This window comes from Typopeltis vanoorti, chromosome 1 (genome assembly GCF_054136105.1).
Source record: "Typopeltis vanoorti isolate ZY-2024b chromosome 1, IOZ_Tvanoo_1.0, whole genome shotgun sequence".
NCBI classification, from domain to species: domain Eukaryota; kingdom Metazoa; phylum Arthropoda; class Arachnida; order Uropygi; family Thelyphonidae; genus Typopeltis; species Typopeltis vanoorti.
In genome coordinates, this window is record NC_143549.1 from 160,317,218 (window position 1) to 160,339,496 (window position 22,279).

A 22,279-nucleotide genomic window follows, 5' to 3' on the forward strand; every position below is an offset into this window, starting at 1 on the left:
TAGACCTTTAGCTACATTACTGTATACATGTCCGTATAGTGGAATTACGAATTATGGTTTAGTGGTATGAAGACAGTACAATGAATTTTTACTTATTCTAGTATTTTGTCCATCATAACAGTGAATAAGATAGAGGTAGGAGGGTGGTTTCCTCTCTTCTCTCATTCCCTAGTTAAAGTTTTATATGGAACATTTGAAAAACATGACCATGATACAGATTCTTAAACCTTCTGTATGGCTAAGATACACTGATGATGTGTTCACATGGCTCAAATACATTCCTCAGCATCCAGCATCCACCTCACTATAAATGAAGAAAATATAATTATCTTTTCTGGATGCCTTAATCATACATCTTCACAACAGTACACTTCCTTTTTCAGTTTAGAGAAAACCTATCCCATACAAGAAGATACGTTTGTGAATGTTTCCACCATCCCAACAGTATGGTATTATAAAAACTTTTGTAAACAGTCATCAGCTTCCTTTTCAACCAGACTTACCTCTCAGCTAAACTTAAATTTATTCATTCCATCTTCTTATCTGATGGCTACAATGAAAAAAAAACAAAAAAACTTGTTCCTTCCTCCTTTTCACAGTTGTTTTCAACATACAAATTACACCAATGCAGTAAAAAAGCTCAGAATTTAAATTTTGAATGCAATCTCTGTCCTGTTTCAAAACTCAATATGAAACTTTACGACTCTTATCTGTTCTCCTAAAGACAGTTTCCTCTCCTCTCAATTCCAGGATATACAAGATTCCTTGTTTTTGCATCTTGTTGTATTATGGATAAACTGTAAAGTTTGATTATATCCTTGTGTAATGTTAAGTGTGTCCAAAGCATTGAATACCCTGCACAGAATCAAAGAAGAAAACTTATTCTTCACTGGGATAAATACAAATACAAACCCACATGTCCCATCCGACAGCAAAGTCTGTCTACAAGCACCCACAGAGGGTAACCTTCTTAAGACTTAAGGCTTTCATTCCATTGCACATGTTCTTTGTATGATTTTTTTATGCATGCATGTTACAGTTCTTATATTGTATCCTTGATGACATTTCTGTGACACATTAAATAATTGAATCATTAAACCTTTGTTTAGTTCATTCCTTGTGTCCAATAAGCCATAATGTGAGATTTACTTAATATATAAATCTAAATGCAGAACAGCTTCCATTTGTAGCTACTGTCACTTAGAATAAGCAAGCTCTCCTGTTGAATGTCTGTGACATTTTATACTAACAGTTGCTAATTAGTTGCCAGATTTCAAGTGGTGCAGATGTCAGTTTTCAGAATTGATTCTTCTTCCCAAAAGTAAATAGTACACCAAGAGACATGCTATTTACAATGTAATTGGAAAGGCTATTAGCATGGATGTGAATTTATCACCTGAGTTAAGGAATCAGAAATGTGCTCCTGAGCATACTTCATTTTATTATAAAAATAGTGTATTCAAAATATCCAAATTTGCTTTTTTTTATTTTGCTTAAGTCAAGATTTATTTAATGATGGCCAAAACTTTTTTTTTTTGGTCAGTTATTTTTTGTATCTATAGGTGCAACCAGGGTTCCAGAAATACAACTTACTGTTCTCTGGGACGTAAGTTGTATTTCTTATATAATACAACTCACCAGTAAGTTGCATTTCTTGGATGGCTTGAGCCCTCCTAATGAGGGATTAAGTATGTATTTTATGACTATAGATCCGTGTGTGTTCACAGGGCCAGTTTGCCTGTTCTCTGGGACGAAAAACTTGCCATTACAAAATATATTGTACATAATTTGTGTATACAACATACAAAATTTGATTTGTACTTCTATTTTGAAGAACACTTTAAATCCACTTACAGAGAAATAATAGAATGAATAATAGAAAACAACTGATTTGTGGTTTCTACCAAATCGTCTGTCACTATACTTATATCACCACTGCACTCTTCAAAAAAAACCCTCTACCTCCGTATGAGACCGGCTAACTCACCTTTATTGAAAAGAGAGGAGATGAAGGTTCCTCACGTCTTCGACAGGAATCAAACCCAGGTCTTTCTGACCAAAGGGCTTTGTCTATACCGACTGAGCTATGGAGACTCAATGTTATACGATGACAAAACAAAAGTAATATATTTTTTAATTCTTGCTACACCTTGCACATAATTATGCAGAAATATCTATTCCTTTACATGGATTTAAAATGTATGCCACTAATTTTACAGTTCATTGACAATAATGACTTCTCCACTGCATCTCTTCTTGGTTGCAAAATACTACTTATCCACTGATTTAGCTGGAATAAAGTCCTACAGAGAAGGGTTATTCTTATGTATCATTAGGAAATTATTCTGAGTGAAGGAATTCATTGATGACCTCAATTTCTCTTTTATTACATACATTTTTGACTAAAACCTCATTCACACGATGAAGTGCTTGCTAGTATAATATCTACAATTTCAAATAGGTTTGAAAAAAATGGAGACTTGTCACTTTTATTTATTTTAACCATATTGAACAAAAAGCAAATGCCAAAAGCATGGAGAAAGAGTCTTTCTCCATTCTGTTGGCATTTACTATTTGGCAAAATTTGACAAAACAGTGTGTGGAAATTACAGAAGTATTTTTCTGTTATATACAACATACAAAATATGTACTTCTATTTTGAAGAACAGTTTAAATCCACTTATGGAGAAATAATAGAATGAATAATAGAAGGCAGCAAATGATTTCGTGGTTTCTACCAAATCGTCTGTCACCACATTTATCCTGCCACTGCACTCTTCATTGTGAACATTGTTTCCCTCTGCTTTAAACAAACACATCATTGCCTGACCTTGCTATCACTCATTATGTTAGGTCCATAAACCTTACACATTCACTGGTGAATTTCTGCAGCACTGTTGTTTTCTGCCAACAAAAACCGTATCACACCACGAACCTCGCAACTGGCAGGATTATTTTATCACAGAACTGGATTGCCGAGTGGTTAGCGTATCTGCTCTCCAGCCAAAAGGCTGCAGGTTCGAATCCTGCTGTGGGCATGGATGTTTGTGATTGTCTGTGTAAATGCTATTTGTGGTGGTCAGCAGTAGATGGCATTGGTGTAGTTACGGTCCGATTTAGTTGGATTGAGTGGTGGACGCAGAGTTGTAGAGCAGATGTTCTCCCTCTAGGAGTCTTTGGACTCCCTGGAGGTGTCTACTAATAGTAATAATAAATTATTCGTAGACGAAAACAAATGATAACAGAATGAAAGTAAAATGGTTAACAGCTTGCTAATGAGTTACTCTATGCTACCATGTCAGCCATATCTTATTGGCTGTAAATTCTGAATAGACCTTACTTTCTGGATGCACTTCATATATTGGCTGCTTCCTAGGAAGGTATTAAGTGAGAGGATGAGTCTCAGTAGATCATAGTATGGTGGCTCTTCTTCTAAGTCCAACACTCAGACCAGTATTTAGGTCATCTATCGATCATTTGTTATCTGCATGGTTTCAATAGCTGCCTTAATATGTGCTTTAATAATCTTGTGGCCTCATTGCCAGAGCAGATGAACAATAACAGTATGAAATCAACTTTGGCAAGCACTGCCTTTTAGCATGCAAGGCAAGAATGGTATTGTTGCAGTAGTTAGACAGTATTCTGATTTATTCGGTCATCATGATGTGAAGCTGGGAAGGATTATTAGTAATAGTGTAGATGTGGTAGCCCTGCAAGGGGATTTGAATAAGCTAGATAGATGGGCAAATGAATGGGGATATCAGTTTAATGCAGCAAAATGTAAGGGCTTGAGGTTTGGGAAACATCAATGGGATGCTGCATACTCTATGGGAGGAGTTATACTGGACGAAGTAGGGGAGACCAGAGATCTGGGGTTTATGACTGATAGAAACCTGAAATTTAGGGGACATATTGTAAAGGTGGTGAAGGTAACAGAGGATTGCTGCAATAATGAGAAGGACACTGACCTGCAGAGATAAAAGGGTTATCATTCCGTTGTACAAATCTCTGATCAGATCACACTTAGACTATTGTTCTCAGATTTGGTCCCCAGGATTTGATGGGGATAAATTAACTGTGGAAAGGTTACAAAGGCAGATAACAAAGATGGTTTCAGGACTGCACCATGTTAGTTATGAGGATCGGCTGAGGGAATGTGAACTTCAGAGTTTGGTGGATAGAAGAAGGAGAGGTGATATGATTGAGACTTTTAAACTGTTGAGAGGTGGTTACAGGGTTGACACTGGGGAGTTCTTTCTCTTGGTTGAACAGCGGGAAGGAGTGATGATAAGAGGCCATTCCTGGAAGTTACGAAAGGAAACTGTTTGCAAGAGGGTGAGGAGTGGTTTCTTTGCATGGAGGGTGGTTGAACCATGGAATGCATTGCCTGATAGTGGTGTGAGCGAGAATTGGTCAATGAGTTTAAGGAGTGGTATGATAGACTTTGTATTTCTCAGGGGGGACCTTCCCTCGATGAGTCTTAATAGACTTTGTGTTTCTTAGGAAGGACCTCCCACGATGAGTCTTTTGACTCCTGAATAATTATAATAATAATAATAATAATAATCACTGCACATTGAGGACCTAAAGGCATTCAGTCTACAATGCAGGTTATGCTTAAACCTAGAGATGTTCAGTATATGCAAACTGCTTTGCACTCACCAATGCCGAGTCATTGCTGCTGTGGATTTGGCCAGTCAACCATTGCACCTATCTGATAATTGTTTGGCAAGCACATGATTTGTGATCTCATCTTAATCCAGTTTATTCTACCTTACAGACCATGTGCTATATCCCCATTCTATTCTTACTTGGAGATCTGTTTGCAACATATTATTAGTAACGTTTAAATGGTCCATCATCCAGTCAAATCTGCCAGCACAGTCTAATTAGTCCACCATTGGTAGAGAGAGAGATATACAAAGGAAATCTCTGATTATGTGCTTAGGGGAATGATGGGAATTTATTGGGTTCTTACATCTCTTCCCCAGCTATAATGATGTCATCACTTTTTAGTTGTTTTGAATAAATTCCTGCTGAGGAAAAATTGGAAGAAATTTGCTATGTACATTATGAAATTTCTCAGCTTGGGATTACAGCTTTGATAAAATTTCTGATAGTCACTTGGCATTCGCAAGAAGGAGGGAATGAAGAGAAAATTTTGCAGGCAAGATGCAACACTACTTTTGATATTAAGTAACTTGGGAATTTTAGAGGTGCGTTCATATGTTCCTTTATGTTTAGGTTTGAAATGCAATTGATTTCTTCTTGAGCTGAAAAAGGAGTCCTGTATCAGATAGACTAATTGGAATTAGCTAAGAATTTTGACTTAATGTGATAAAATTCTTCATTAGATTTTACAGGTGTGTATCTGATTCCTTACTATTGTGATTGTCATATTTTGATCATTTCAGAAACCACTTGTCTTCATCATGATTTATGAAATACATAAGTATGTAAGAAGTACATTTAGTTTGAACATAAGCAGTCTTGCCTTGCAAAGGTTTTTCTCCTCTAAACACAGGGTCCTTTGGAAGAAAACTGTTTTATACAAGAGCAGATTTCTTTTGTAATGGCTTTATATATATGTGTATATATAAAAAAGATGTGAAGCATAATGAAATCATCGTAAACAGAACAGAACGGATCTGATAGGTTATGCTTATCTGATTATGGGAAAAGTATTCCCTTACTCTGCTTATCTTTTCTAATTTTTAAATTTTGATTTTGGAATAATTGACTGTCACATTACTTAAGCATTTCTATTGCATTGTTGAATTTCATTCTGTTATATATGTCATTCAGTTCCATTTTTATACTGAAGACGTCTATAAATTATGGGTGAAAATTTTAGTTTTGTAGTTTGAATAATAGATCAAATAAAGGACTTAGTGAATGATGATGGTGATTATATATGTATACACAGAGAAATTCTGCAAGAGATTATTTGATCACACATTCTCTCTCTCTCTGACACACACATACACATTGCAATGAGAGCAAAATATTCAGTATAAACAATGATTTTATTTACAAATGTCTTTTTGTACTAACATCTATCTTAATAGTTATTAAAATGTGTATATAAAAAAATTTTAACACTATTTATGCACATATTTTTAATTTAGTGTTTTTAATTTAAAAACTATGAAATTTATCCTTTAGATAATTAATACATACACAGAAGCTGTACAAACTGTAGATCCAAAATTGGCTACTGGAAAATTACACACTTTATGGGTGGAATTTGCCAAATTCTATGAAGAAAATGGACAAATAAGTGATGTAAGTGTTTGTGTGTGTATATATATATATTATTTTAGATTTCAGTATGCCCTAATATAATTCAGTTGACTTTTAAGACTGCATTTTTAAAAATGCAGCCTCAGAAAGTATATTAGACCAATTGTTAACATATGCAGTTTTGTTGAGAAAATATACTGCTGTTGTTATCATTCATCAGTTAAGATTTATGACTCAGCAGAAGTGTTCTATTCTGGGCAGTGAGTGCCTGGATCCCCCCCCCCCGCAAGCCATAGAAAATGCTTATGCATCTGCAAATGCTGATGAGTATATTGTATTTTGGAAGAACGTCATTATATTTTTAGTTGTTTTGAATGATTGTTGAGCTAAACTGATATATTATGCCAAAAAATTGCCAAGCTGAAGTGCATATCTAATTTTTAACGAATTTTAAAATTTGACAACATACACCCTTTAAAAAATAGATGTGTGTCTTTAAAAATCAGGGGAAAAAATATTCAAAATAGAGTTCAGTGATAGAGTTCAGAAATAGTTTCAATGCAGAATTCCATAATTACACTACACAGACATGTAGGAAGGAATGTGTGAGATGATTCTAATAGAGTAGCAATATGTTTGGAAATCAGTGAGTTTATTATCATTTACCAATGTTTGAAGTTTGTTTATTAATGAGCTGTGACATTCAGTACATCAAAGGGCTTTTTCTTGGTCAATACTGAAAAAGATGGTTTTGAATGAAGTCCAAGATTTGTGATGGCAGTATATCCTGCTGTGATATATAGATATTGAACAGATGCAAGATATTATGGTTGGGTGCTTTTATGTATACAAGGCATATCCTGGTATGTTTGCAATCACTTTCCATTTGTAGGGAGATTGACCATGGAGCTAACCCCTGCTCCATGATTTTGTTTGGTTGCAGAGTGATATAGGCCATAAGGCCACTCCACCCATTTTCTAGATAAATTGGATGAGGAATTCATATTTGTTTCTTGCAGAAGTATTAGATCTATATGATATATCTGTACCTGGTCAAGGACTATTCTGTTGTGTAAGACAGAGGCATCTCTCTCTTGCATTGAGAGAAACAAAAAAAACTCAATCACATTATGTTTACCTTTCTTTCTGGGAACTCTGTTCCTCCATGGCTGTATGCAGGTGATGAAAGACCATTCTCAGTAGTTCCTTCTATTGAATCGGGTTCTGAATTAGTGGAAGGCTTGGGTTGATTAATCTGGTTGTCATGTCCAGGGATTGCTTATAATTTGTTCATCCTGGTCATCTCTATTTGGAGGGTCACTGTTTGCATGCTGTTCGTTAGTGTTGCGTGCTATGAAACTTCATTATCAGAGCTTTGGATCTCATTGCTTGGCAGGCATTCAAGAGCAACGTGAACCTTGTCTTGTGCAGCTTGAGATTTTCTTGGCTCTGAAATTCTTGATTGGAAGAGAATTTCTGTTTATTCTTTGATATGCTTTGATTTTTTTTTATATATGATGTTGTTCTGTTTCACTGGTTTGTTATTTTGGGCTAGGATATATTTGGATGAATCATTGGAAATATAGGGACAATGTTTCCTAATGTGACCTTCCTCATGACAGAAGAAGCACTATGATAAGACAGATAAGTAGAAAGTGTAGGTGATTCCATTTAGGGCTGTGTTGATTAACTTTGGCAGATTGTGTAGTGTGCCATTGTTTGGAAGATGCATTAGTGCCTTGTCTTAGAATTTGGACATGGGTGAATTCAAGCTTTTTTGTGGCTGCTGACAATGTGTGTATTTTTCCTGTGACAGATTCATATCTTGATAACATGGATCTGATGAGTTGATGAGGAATTTCAGGTGGAACATTTGATACTGTTGCTTTTGTCAGGGCCAGTGCTTATTGAGGCTGCTTCAAGGTGATAGTGCCGATGTCAGCACCTTTTTTGCAGTACAGTTTGTGCCAGATAGATAGATAATGGCTCGGATAGTACATCTTTTTTTTTTTTTTCCTGAATAATGAGATTTGTGTAGAGGAAAGACCCAAATATGATCTCAAATAGCATCATGTTAATCGGATGAAAGAGCATTGTTGATACCTCTTTTATCTTCAAGTGTCTTTCCAGCTGTTTTCAACTTTCTTATTCTCCTCACTCATTTTTTTACTTATATTGAAAGCTTAGAGAAAGCCTTTCATGCATAAAGATGATGTGATAAGAAAAACTGACATTTTTCACTAATTTTGGGCTATTCTAATTGTTTGGCTGCCTCTATTTAACTTCTCCAACATCGATCAAATCTTATGGAAAGAAATCTTGCTCAATTTTCCTAGGTATGTTATAGAATTTTGAAAACACATCCAAACAGTCTTCTCCCAAATTCTCTAAATATTTTCTGTGATATCTGGGGGGAGATCAGAATGATTAGACTTTTTTTTTTAATATTACAAATAAACATGCACATGCATACGCACTCATTCTCACCCATAATCCAAACAATTTTACAACAGTTTTGATAGGCATGTACATACTGGCCACTGAATTAGAAATCTTTATGCAGATATATATATACAACATTCCTTATTCAGTGTATATGCAAAATACTTGGTTACGTGCATCACCACATGTTCTAGGCAGCTGTTTAAGAATGCTACTGGTCAGTAATTGTCAGTGTTACCAATTGTCACAGTGGGAAAAACAAACGATCTTTTGGACTTCAATAGAGGGCTTATTGTGAGTACTCACGTGGCTGATGCCACAATTTTAAAAGCAGAGCTGATTGGTTTCTCAAAAGGTGAGATATCTCAGGTGTTTAATCAGTGGAAAAATAACCCTAAGACAGTCTGTTGGGAATGAGATCACCATCATCTTAGAAGGTTTGCATGCCCAAACAGAACTGTGCAGCAGTTGACTGAAGCATTTGATGAAGACTTTTCCCAACCGATATCTCACTGAACTATGTGCAGGGAATTGAAGATTGATATTGGCAGTTGCATGCCTATATTGAAACCACTGATTTCTGCGAAGAACCAGAAAGTTCGTCTACAATGGTGTCTGGAACACTGTGATTGGACACCAGAAGACTGGAAAAAGTCCTGTGGTCCAACAAGTCATGAGATGACATGTTTTGTATCGATGGTAAGCAGAGATTTGGTGGAAACCCCATCAAGCAATGAGCCCAGCTTGCCTTGTAAACACAACTCAAGATTCTGGAGGTGGTGTCATGGTGTGGGGCATGTTCTGTTAGTACAAAACAGGTCCCCTGATATTGCTGGAAGGTCTGGTGTCCTCCAAGGAATATCTGAACATTATTGCCAATCAAGTCCATCCTGCAATGTTGACTTTTTTATCCAGCAGGTGGTGTATGACAATGCCACTGTCCATCATGTAAGAGTTGATCAGCAGTAGTTCAGTGAGCATGACTGTGACTTCTGCCATCTTCCTTGACCACCACAAAGTTCTGGATATGAACCCCATTGAGAATGTATGGTAGAAAAACAGATCCGGGAACAAATCTGAGCTAAAGGACTGTCTAGTGAATGCTGGCATGTTGTAGATGCATCTGTGTACTACAGCTACATCTACATAATACACCTTGTGGAATATATCCCAAACTGCATATGTGTTGTAATTCAGGCAAAAGGATGTCCAATAGAGTATTAAATAAAAGTTTCTAATTCAGTGGCTGGTATATGTACAAGCTATTTCTGGGTTAGGTCATAAAAAGAAGCTTACCTGCAAGAGAATTCTGGTTGTTTTGCCTCAACATTGTTGCCTTTATGATTAACATACGCTTCACCTCTCATCTTGGCAGCTTATATGTTTACTTTGTAGGAAGAATGATTTCCCCCGTTGCTTTCTCTTGCATGTGTTGTCCTAATAATTATCACTGCAAGCACTGTCAGCATCACTTGTAATGAAAATTTATCTCTTTACTGTAAGCAAAAATAAACAAATCACCGACTATATCAGCCTAAAAATGAACATAGAAATAATAGCATGACGAACGCAACAGCTGTTCACCTGATTTTTATTTTTATTTAAAATAGACGTAGGTCATTGAGTTACATCTGTTCAAAACAAATCGGTGTTTAATTTGCATTACTTGCTGAACCAGAGGCATGACAAATCCCCTTTTAAAATCAATCAATAGACCTGTCTAGTTAGTTATGAAATGGGGAAAAATAAAAATGGCCAACATAGTGAGTTATGCCCCTTTTAAAAAATTCAGTACATTTTAGATTTAGGGGTATTGTTTAGACTTTAGGCTCACTCATGGTTGGCATCCTCACTACTCAGTCTATTTAGTGCCTGCGTGTACATATCATATTGTACCATGTTCCGTGATAATGGCAATTTGACTGTTGAAATATTGAAAATATTAATTAAATTTATTGTTGGCAATATTAGTCTCCATTGCAATTTCCCTTTAAAAGTTATGAATAACTTTTAAAGGGAAATTGCAATAATATAAGTCTTACCACCAATCTTCCTATTTTGTGACTATCACCTCATCACTGTAATATTTGTTTTTATATATGTTATATTTTACTGTTATTTAACCTTTTCTAGTACTGAGGATTATCAAGAAATTTAGCTAAAAATACTGTTATCAATTATAAGTGCCATCTAATTTTTTTATTTTATTTTATTATTTTTTTATTTTGCTCCCACCCACAAAAGATTATTTACAAACCCATAGTACATTTTATACTGTGTGTAGGCTAAGGATTTCGTTTTTCTATTTTTATGAATTATATATATATATATATATATATATATATATATATATATTATAAAAAATTATTTTAAATGACTGATACTGAGAGATAAAGAGATGACATGGTTTATTTAAAAAGATTTTACTAGTTTTGTTGAATGGATCAACTTCTTCAGGTATCGCAATCAAAGAAATATACAAAAAAATAACAGGGACTTAAAAATTGCATTAACAGTACTAGTCCAAAAAAACAGTAGTACATTTTGAAAACAGTAATGCGAGCTTGAGTTCCAAATAAAAGTTGACTGTGTGCTATCACAAGTGCGCCAGTATTGAACAGAGGCAATGTGTGCATCAGAATGATTGAAACTTAGGGAGTTATTTATATGGGAAGAATCTAAGGCCTCTAGATTCAACAGTCTTTCTTTCAAGTTCATCATAGCACACATGGATATTAGAAGTTTGTGTCCAGTCCACAATGTGTTGGCGGCCTTCATCTGAGTTAACGGAAAAAAGTACGTGGCTAGAGAGAGCGCTAGCTCTAATGCTGTTGTAGGAAATATCTCTACGGTGTTCTTCCAAACGTAGAAGGATGGATTTAGCAGTTTGGCGGTAGTATGGCTTGACCACCTTATCCTGTGAATGGTTTGAGGTCCAATGATTAATAAATCCTTGATACCGCATGGTAAAAGAGGGAAAAATGAAGATGAGATAAAATAGAATTTATTTATTTTTTCTATTGTCTGCACTGTCTGGAAGTCTTCTCAAGAGACCAAACATGGAACTTTTTCAAGCCACTTCAAGACTCTAATAAGCAGCACATTGGTCTCACATTAGGCATTGAAATTCATCTCCCATCAAAAGACAATCACAATTTCCCTGCCAATGGTGAGATTTGAACCCATAGTGCCTATTGGTTGGAGAATAGGTACACTAACCACTTGGCTAACCAGCCAGCAAATGAATTAATTTGTATAATCTCAAGAAGTGTGCAGTACACGATTAAGTTTACATTATTACTAATTTCCAGTCAACAATTTTTCTCCAAATTAGTCTGTCGCTGGTCAGCACTACAATATTGTCATGTCTTGTATTTCTTTCTGTCTTCTAGGGCACTTCTGATTGAATCAATCATCCTAGCTCTTCTGGATCTTTTTCCTGCCATCTTGGCATCAAACACTTATTTTTCTAATCCTTCCTCTCATATTTAAGACCATACCACATGAAATTATTATTGTTAGCATTCAGAAATGTGAAATTCAGAAAAACACATTTCTGAATGCTAACAATATCAGGTTTCTCTTACAAGCTTAACCAGAGCAGGCCTTTACAAACATCCATGCTCATGGTGGGATTTGAATCCATGACCTGTTTTTTGGAGAGTGGGTGTGCTATCCACTCAGCCAACCAGGCCAGCTCTGATTATGCAATTGAAGCCATTTGTTCCCTAATAATTTTTCTCAGCACTCTCGTAACTGATCTTTAGGCTTTGATCAGCTGCTTTATTTCTAGCCCAGTTCTCAGATTCATAAGTTAAAATTGGTTTGAACACTGCTTTCTATATTGCTAGTTTGGTATTTTGGATAATTTCTTACTTATTCCACATAAATTTGTTCATTCTAGCTCTCTTTTGTATCAAATTGTATCTAATTTTCTCAACTATATCTGTATTTAATTTCCATCTTTACTAAAAATTGTGCTAAAATAGCTGACAAATTTTTATTGTTTTATAGGCTGTCCATCGAGAATGCAGTTGAAATTTCTGTGTTCCTGCCTATTTTTATAGTTTTGGTCTTCTTATTGCTGAATTTCATACCAAATTTGTTTCAGCTTTTATTCACATTAGTATTGGATTTGTTTAAAAGTACAATATCATCTGCATAAAGCAGAGCTGAGTTTGATCCCCCCCCCCCCCAGTTCTGATCTAGGTTCAATGTCGTTTTTTTCTTTCATAATGAGATCTGTATAGATGATGAATAAGAGTGGAGATAGTGTGTAATCTTGTTTTGGATCTGATTTTCCATTAAACCATCCTCCTTCAGTTCTAATTGCAGATTTAAATCTTAAAACATAGACTATATATTATTGTTGATAATGTTACATTTAACCCATAGCTGTAACATTTTGAAAAACATTTTTCTTGTCACCTTGCCATATGCATTTTCCAGAAATAAAAGCTTAAGTACATATTCTTGTTATTCCTCCAATTTCTCAACTATTTATCTGATTTATCTATTTATCTCAAATCTGATGTTGACACCATCTATTTTTTTTTTTTTCTTTTTTAATGTTGAGCCCATGCACGACAGGTTGGTTGATCAACCTATAGTACATTAGTACCGTGTATGGGTGGTGGGTCGGGAAGAAGATACTTATTCACATTTGATTTGAATGACTGTGTATCATATTCCCTGGGGAACACAACAAGGGGAAGACAGTTACACAGCAGTTGCAGGGATGAAGGAGAAGGAGGAGAAACTTGTTCTGTGAGTTTCAAGGTGCATTGTGAAGGAATGTTGAGCAGCAGCTACATGTATTCCAATGAGCATAGTACTAAGTGGAGGAATTATTGGTGCTATTTCAGATGAATATTTTCCATGGAAATATTTGTAGAATACACATAGTGCAGCGTCTTTAATAAGTCTGATTGCTCTCCTCTGTATTGAGTCAAGCATTGGTTCTGATTCTAGCATGCTCTCCCACTTTTGCAGTGTAGTGCCTTAAAAACTTTCAAAGTTTTTCTTAGCCTCTTTTTACATATGCATGCATAAATTAGAGTGTAGAGAAATCCTGCTGTAATTTTTACGTTCAGTTTTATTTCCCTTTTTATAGATTGGAATTATATGGGCTCTACTCTAATGATCTTGAATTTGACCTTCTAACCAGGTCCTCTGAATTATGCAGTGTAGCCACTGCAAAACTTTTATATCTCCATATTTGAGCATTCCCGGTTGAATATTATCTACTCTAGTTGCATCTTCAACATTTCAAGTTTTTGATATCCCTTTCTACTTCAAGTATTTTGAGGGAGAGAGACTAATAAATATTAAGATTATCAAGATTAAATGTCTTGCAAAAATCTAAATAAATCACTATTCATTTTATTTAGATTTTAGCAAGACATTTAATGGTATTCCACATGTGAATTTGTTTTAAAAAAAAAAAAGGCAAATGGATAGCGAATGGTATTTAATGAGATGGATAAAAATTAGTTAACAAGTAGATAGTATTGTTTGAACTTTTGAATCATTGGAAAATTGAAAATCATGGATTCCGAATGTTTGTTATTTGCAATTTTAACAAATTATTTGAACACTGACTATCGCCCCTCCCTTCTTGATCTGAGGTGGGAGGATTAGATGTCATGCAACTCTTATGGGGAAAGGACTGATTATTCATTACTGTTAGTATACTCTGTCGATGATAGTACGGGAATGTAAAGTTCAGTACATTTTCTCCTGATGTAGGTCCACTTTATTTCCTTATTTTCTACTTTTTATTTTTCTGATATAATGAACCATTATAAGTATTTTTCAACTGAAGGAGTTACCGTATTTTTCTGTCTATAAGACGATACTTTTTTCTAAAATTTCGAGACCAAAAATTGGGAGTTGTCTTACACATGGGGGGGGGTAACCAGTTGAGATACTGCTGTTGCCATAGCGAAACTGCCAGTACCTTGTCTCTGCGAACAGGCTTCCACCAATCACTAGCCTTTTTAACTCTGTTGATTGACATCATTAAGGGCTGATTCTGATAAACCAATCAGAACTCTAAAAGCATTCATACATCTGCAACTCGTTGGTGGGGTAAGTTAATGCATTAACAATATTTTGAGCACTAGACCATAAAAATGTCTGAAAATAAAAAAACGATTGTCATATTCTTTAAAATTCAAGTTAAAAGTCATCAATTACACAAAAGAACATGGAAATAAAGCTTCAGAGAGACAGTTTGGACCTCCTCCCACAAAGTGTATGATTAGACAGTGGAGATGTTTAAAATATTGATTTTTTAATTTTGGGTTCGAAAAAGTAGGGTTCGTCTTATACACAGAAAAAGACGGTATTTGGTATATAGTATCCAAAGGTGACAGTTTTTCTTTGCTGAAACTTGAGTTTTTCATTCAATGATACAACCATTTCTGGTGAGAGAAATTTCCAGTTAAATGAGTGTATTGACATCATCATTATAAGAAACAAAAGTATCCTTCTGTGAGTATTCTTTTGCTTGCTTGCTTGCAACAAAATGGAAGGATTTTCTCAATTTCTTATTGCATATCCCCTCCCCCTCTCCTAAGCTTGTGATTTTCTATTCTGCAGTTTATGTTTGAGTATCTGATCACTATCATAAGATAACTGTCTTATATCTCCTCCATAACAAAATGCTTGCCTGATTTCATTCTATGTCCATTTCTTTCCTGCTCTGTTTACTCATCTAACCTCAATATTATATATATATATACTCATTTGAGCATTTTTTGGTCAGATATCATCTACTCCAGCTGACTTTCCACATTATACAAATATGTTACTTTTGTGTATATATATATATATATATTTTTTTTTTTTTTTTTTTTTTTTTTTTCAGGAGCCTGTGTAGCTCAGTGGATGTGGCACTTGAATGCACGAAGGAAGAGTTTGTTTCGAATCTAGTCATCGACGAGAGGAAATTTTTCTAAGCTGTTTTTCGACCAGTTCCTGAGTTAGTCGATCTCTCTGGCACGGGCAAACGGGTTTTTTCTTCCAGAAATTCGGGTTTTTTGTCCTGTAAACTCAAGAAAATCGACTGTAGAACCCACATTATTTCAGACATTAAATATATTGTGTTAGAGTTAGGGACCACGAAATGGCGGCACTTGTTGAGCCATCTCTCTTCACTATGTTCTGCTTAATTAGTGATAGCCTTGGGCCAGCTATCTCTGATTGGCTGCCAGTGGAGATTGACCTGTCCACTCAGTCTCCAAAAGTTAGATAGGGCTAAATGGCCTCGCCTACTCCCTATACGGGAATAAAAAGGCATTAGCATTTTTTTTTCTCCCAACCACTATTCCATGACTACTTATCAGTGTTTAACTGAATGAAAACAGCACAAGAGATGCATTAACAACTAGTTGAATGCTTCGAGCATTTTGTCTTTGTCATAGAGGCATCTTCAGGGGGATACAATATACATTGTAACACTCACATGTATGCTACACAAACTCAAGTGAAACTTAGTAGACAGAGTCCTAGATAGGAAGGGTATCTTCTGTGAGTGCTTGTATGAAGCCTAAGTTGTTACTCGGGATGCCTAAGAATTACTGTTTCCTATAGTTTAGGAAGTTCACCACATCAGTACTTATTTAAATTAGGTTGGTTTTTAACAGTCTTTGCAGATTATAATTAAAAATAACAACAACAACAAAAAAAAAACATTTGAACTTTCTGCAACAAAGCAGTAGTTTTTTCCCCATTTATGTGACATCATTTATGCCACATATATTGACATCCAAAGCATGACTAAACCTGAGTATCCATAGTCATGATTGTAGATATTTTTTATTTATTTTCTTCTAAGTAGATGTTGACTGATCTTCCAATTTTCTCCATAGCAGGTTAAAGGCAGTTAGTTTTTTCATGTAGGACTTGGAAGTTTTTATTTGGACTTTGAAGATTTTATTCTTTCAAAATTCTGGCTTTTTTTTTTCTTTTTTTTCTGATATACCCTGGATCTAGGAATAGTGATTATATTACTATAATTTTTATATTATATAGAGAAGGATGAAGAATGTTGGAGGAGGAGGCTTAAGCATTTTATTAATTCTGTTGAAACTGTAATTAGATAAGAAGACATGGCATATGGGGTTCAGTTCATTTGTGAGATATGTCTCAGTGGAACAGAAATTGATGACTAGTTAAAAAAAAAATGGCACTGTTGAGGCATGGCACTACTGGACTTAACCTTATATGCTACACCTTCTTATCTGATGACTACAATTCCAGCAGGATTAATAAAATGCTTAACCCTTCTTCCAGTTCTTGTCCTTCTCTACATATGAATCTTAGTAATGTGATCACTATTTGCTCTGTCTGGAGTATACCAGAACAAATTTTGAAAAAAAAAAAAAATAGTCTTCGCATTGCCTTCATGTCCCACTTGAAACTGGCTGTCCTTATCTATTTCCCTAAGAACCAGCTCCTTCATCTCTCAGCTTCTAGTATGTGTAAGGTTCTGAAATATCATCATCATCATCAAATTCCTGACATGTACCCTCAAGGTGTACAGGATATGATAGTATTACATGAGAAATTTACATCATTACTAACTTCCTATCTACAATTTTCATCCAAATCAGTCTGTTACCTGTCAAGACTCCATTATCAGATCTTATATTTCTATCTTTTAAGGCACTTTTACTGTGTCAATCCACCTATATCTTGGTCTTCCTCTGGGTCATTTTCCTGCCAGGTTGGCAGGAAAAAGACCCAGAGGAAGACCAATTTTGCTTGTTTTGCTAATCTTTCCTCTCCCATTATGTTTAAGTGACCATACCACCTGAAATTAGCTCTGCGAACAAATTCTTGGATGCTAATCATGTTAAGTCAAGTTCTTTCCTAATAGGCTTGTTTTTAATATGATATTGCCACTGATGCCATCTGTTCACACCACTAGTTTTTCTCAGGACTCTCATATCTGCTGTTGCTAGTCTTTGGTCAAGTGTTTACTTCTAACGAGCTCTCAGATCCATAAGTTAAAATTGGTTTGAACACTGTCTTGTATACAGCTAATTTAGTGTTTTGACTAATTTTTCTCTTAATCCATATAAATTTATTCAGTTGACTTCTTACTATACCAGCTTTGTTGATTCTGTTGTCTATTTCCATATTTAATTTACCATCTTCACTAAAAATCCTGCCTAAGTAGCTGAAATGTTTTCCTTGTTCTATATGTTCTCCATTCACAATGCAGTTGATATTTTCATTGCTTCTGCCTGTTTTCATTGTCTTTTGTCTTATTATTGCATTCCTTCGTACTATATCTATTACAACAGTTATTCAATTTAGTCAAGGAATCTTACAGACTTGTAGTAGATTTATTTAGAAGTATAACATCAACTGCATAAAGCAAAGAGCTGAGATTAGCATCCTAATTTTGATATTAGGTTTAATACCACTTCATAATATGATCCATATAGATAATGAATAACATAGAAGAGGGGTATTCAACCCATCGATCACGATCAACCAGTAGATCGTGGAGCGATTTTTGGTCGATCCCTTGTGTATTCCTCCTTACTTACAAATTTAATTAAAATTGAAAACACAATATTTTATTTATCATTATTTTGTATATTATTTTTAATTCGCTTTAAGTATTGCTATTGTTTATTTATTTTTCGTTAAAATTGTCAAATCAGTAATTTTCTTATAAGTCCAGGTAAATGAATTAATTTGGATCAGTGGAAGTCAATGTTGTAAAAATGTGAATATTGTAAAAACTTTGTTTGTCTCGGTATAGTTTGTGTTGGATGTTTTTGTAAATAACTCTTTTGAAGCTAACTGTATATACTATTTTAATAAGAATATGTTAGTGTTAAAAACAAAGGCAATATTTTTGTCGATGAAGCTGTACATGGCGGCATTAGAAAGATTGTTATTGAAACTTGTATGTATGAGAAAGGCTTGTAGGCTCTAAGTGTAAACATCTCTGAAGTAAGTCAGAAAGAGTTCAACCAACTTTCCGATGGATGGCAACTTACAATCAAAAGAAAGCGGAGGAGAACCAAAGGCCTGCTGAACTTGAAACTTAAGATGAAAGACTCATACTGATTCTTTGGGGGTTGCCAAACTTAATGCGAGGTCTCAGAGGAGGCCTAATAAAAATGGACTGAAGCGAGCACAAGGGGTCTCGGTTCCAGAATTGCTGTCAGAGAGGAGGCCACCGAGTCCAGCGTCGCCATCAGAGAGATAGAGAGGCTGCCCGGATCCTTTGTTTATTACGTTGCTCGAGAGAGGAGTTTCCTGCTTTCAGAAAAGAGCTTCTTGGTTCGAGACGTCGCTAGAGAGAGATCACTTCTAGGCCGCAGAGAAGGTTTCAAATTGCCAAAAGGGAGAGTTCCAATTGCCAGAGAAAAGTTTCCAAGCTAGAGAGTGATCAGGTTAACAGTTGGCAGCAGTTCTAGCTGTTGTAACGGCAGAAAAAGAAGGCAGTCGTCCAGGCATTTTTGGCGAGCCCAAGCAGAGGAGAAAAGGCAAGGCAAATTTTCCAAACCACCTTCGCTCCTAAGTTTTTCTTTTCACTGAGGGAGAGTAACCTTTTGCCAGAGCTGAATGAGCCCACAGCCTGCTACGTTCCCAATGAGATGCAGCCGATCCAAAATTTCCTGAAGAAGATCTGAGACTAAAGAATTGCCATAGAACTTTTAGTGAAAGACTTTTGACTGAATGTGAGATACAGAGCCTTTGTAAGTTCAAAACTTTTATATAATTCCTGTTATAGTTGATTCAGTAAAGACTTTTAAGATATATGTTTAATAGTGTTAAGAAATGTCCATAAGAGAATCAACTGCCATATTAGAGGTTGATATCAAATGTGTAAAGATAACTTAACACTGATTTAGGTAACCTCTTTATGAGTAAGCTTAGAGATTAATAAGTAAAAATTTGTAAACAGAGTAGGTAACCTTATGTTTTAAAGAAAGTATTTAATGTTGAAGAAAGAAGGTTCTAATTTTTTCTAAAGAGTGTTTATAGATGGATAGAGAAAGCAATCTCCCTAACGTTAAAATTATGTATATTTCATAGAAATGTAAATAATTGTCATTTGACTTAAGAATAAAGAGCTAATAAGCTTCATTTCGGCAATGAAAACATTACTTAAATTAAGGGGATATTAAATCCCGCATAGTTTTAAAACCGAATAAGAAACTCAAAAGATCAGAATCAGAGAGTTTCTTGCCGAATATAGTAAACTATAAAGTATCGGCGACACTAGCGTTAGCCAATGCAAGTGATCCTAGTACATAGTACAATACCGGGCAGCTCGTTGCAAAGGTGGTAAAGTTCTGATCGCTATTCTTAGGTATTTTCCATAATGTAAAAACACATTTCCTAGGAAATGTATGCTGTTATTACATTATGGAGGGAGGTCACTACCCAGACCGGTTTCAGCCTTTTTTGAGGCTTCATCAGTGAGTAGCTAGACCTAATACCGAAGTGTATAGCTAAAAGAACTTATGTACTCTGCGAACGAGTTTCCCAAACAGGCAACCATTAAGTTACTTAAGAATAAAGAGCTAATAAGCTTCATTTCGGCAATGAAAACATTACTTAAATTAAGGGGATATTAAATCCCGCATAGTTTTAAAACCAAATAAGAAACTCAAAGATCAGAATCAGAGAGTTTCTTGCCGAATATAGTAAACTATAAAGTATCGGCGACACTAGCGTTAGCCAATGCAAGTGATCCTCCTTGCATTGGCTAATGCTACCTGTTTGGGAAACTCGTTCGCAGAGTACATAAGTTCTTTTCGCTATACACTTCGGTATTAGGTCTAGCTACTCACTGATGAAGCCTCAAAAAAGGCTGAAACCGGTCTGGGTAGTGACCTCCCTCCATAATGTAATAACAGCATACATTTCCTAGGAAATGTGTTTTTACATTATGGAAAATACCTAAGAATAGCGATCAGAACTTTACCACCTTTGCAACAAGCTGCCCGGTATGGTACTACGTACTAGGATCACTTGCATTGGCTAACGCTAGTGTCGCCGATACTTTATAGTTTACTATATTCGGCAAGAAACTCTCTGATTCTGATCTTTGAGTTTCTTATTCATTTTTAAAACAATGCGGGATTTAATATCCCCTTAATTTAAGTAATAGTCATTTGACTTTCTTGTTAAAAGAGTGCTGCCTATTTGTTTATTTACAACTGCACTGTTTCTAAAATAAATCGGACTTGTTGAGCGGGAATCTAAGTGAGTTGGCCAAAGTGTGAAATTAAGAAAAGGAATAGACTACAACTGTTTGTGAAAGTTTTAATGTAGGAATTTGTGTTAGAGAAAGAGAGAGAGAAAGCTACCAGCCGTATATTTGAGTTCTTTTTGTTAATCAAAGATATTAATGGCGCAGTCTCATTTTAAATAAATTTTCTAATATCTTAGGAAAAAGGTAGATAAACATAGCATGTAATAAGATACACAAGAGAGATTCTGAGAGAGAGAGAAAAAGTGCACACAGCAAATTAGAATAATGGAGAATAAAGTATAGAGTAAAAGACATCAAGTAATTAATAGAAATTACAAGTATACAAAGTTAAATAATAATAAAAGTTTACAATGTCACAGTAACGACTGGATAGCAAAAGTAGACATATAACAAAAGCACATCGTATGCGTTTCATTTAATTTGAGCATAATCATGAGTATATCAAAGAAATCAAAGATGTATCATTTTCACAAGGCATGGGAAACGGATTTTTTCTTTGCAATGGTAAATGGAAAGTGTTGTTGTTTGATTTGTAATTCATCTGTAGCAATTCCAAAACAAGGTAATATTGAGAGACATTTTCGATCGCTACATGCAAAACATGATGAAGATTTTCCCAAAAATTCCGAAATACGTAAATCAAAAATTATAAATTTTAAAGGCAGGACTTTCTGGACAACCAACAAAATATGATTTTGAAAGAAATAAATAAACCAATATCAGTCACTATTGCATCTTTGAAAGTGTGTCATTTATTAGCAAAAGCAAAAAAAAAAAAGCAAAAGCAAAAAAATTAATAAAAGAATCATTTCTTGCAGCAGCAGAATCTTTATTTTCTGATTTTAAAAATAAAAATGAAATCATTTCGAATATTGAAGATTTACAACTTTCCAGAACAACGGTTATGAGAAGAGTTGAAATTTTAAGTGCCAATCTGAATACTCAGTTAGTGTCACAAGTGTGTTGTGTTTTCATTACAATTTGATGAATCAAACGACTTCACTGATATTGCTCAGTTAATGGTATTTATTCGCATGGTATTTCAAGATTATTCAAGTAAAGAAGAACTTTTCAAAATTATACCATTATTGGGAAGGACTAGGGGAGAAGACATTTTTTTTGGCATTTGATGAATTTGTGACACAACACAAACTTCCTCTTTTTAAACTTGTGTCTATTACTAATGATGGCTCCTGCAATGATAGGTAATAAATCAGGCTTCATTTCATTATGTAAAAACGATGACAAATATCCAGATTTTTTAACGTACCACTGTATTATTCACCAACAAGTACTGTAGTAAAAGATTAAACACAAAAGATGTTTTGATATTACATTTAA

At 35.0% G+C, this 22,279-nt stretch overlaps 1 protein-coding gene across 2 annotated transcripts in view; it reads left to right on the forward strand.

Annotated features, from left to right (window-relative positions):
* Positions 1-22,279, forward strand: part of fand (Pre-mRNA-splicing factor SYF1 fand) — a 425,180-nt gene that overhangs the window by 194,207 nt on the left and 208,694 nt on the right. For both annotated transcript variants that reach the window (XM_090399826.1, XM_090399816.1), the window contains one exon: positions 6,166-6,285. In XM_090399826.1, the coding sequence (XP_090255952.1) occupies positions 6,166-6,285 (120 nt within the window). The remainder of the gene's footprint in view (positions 1-6,165; positions 6,286-22,279) is intronic.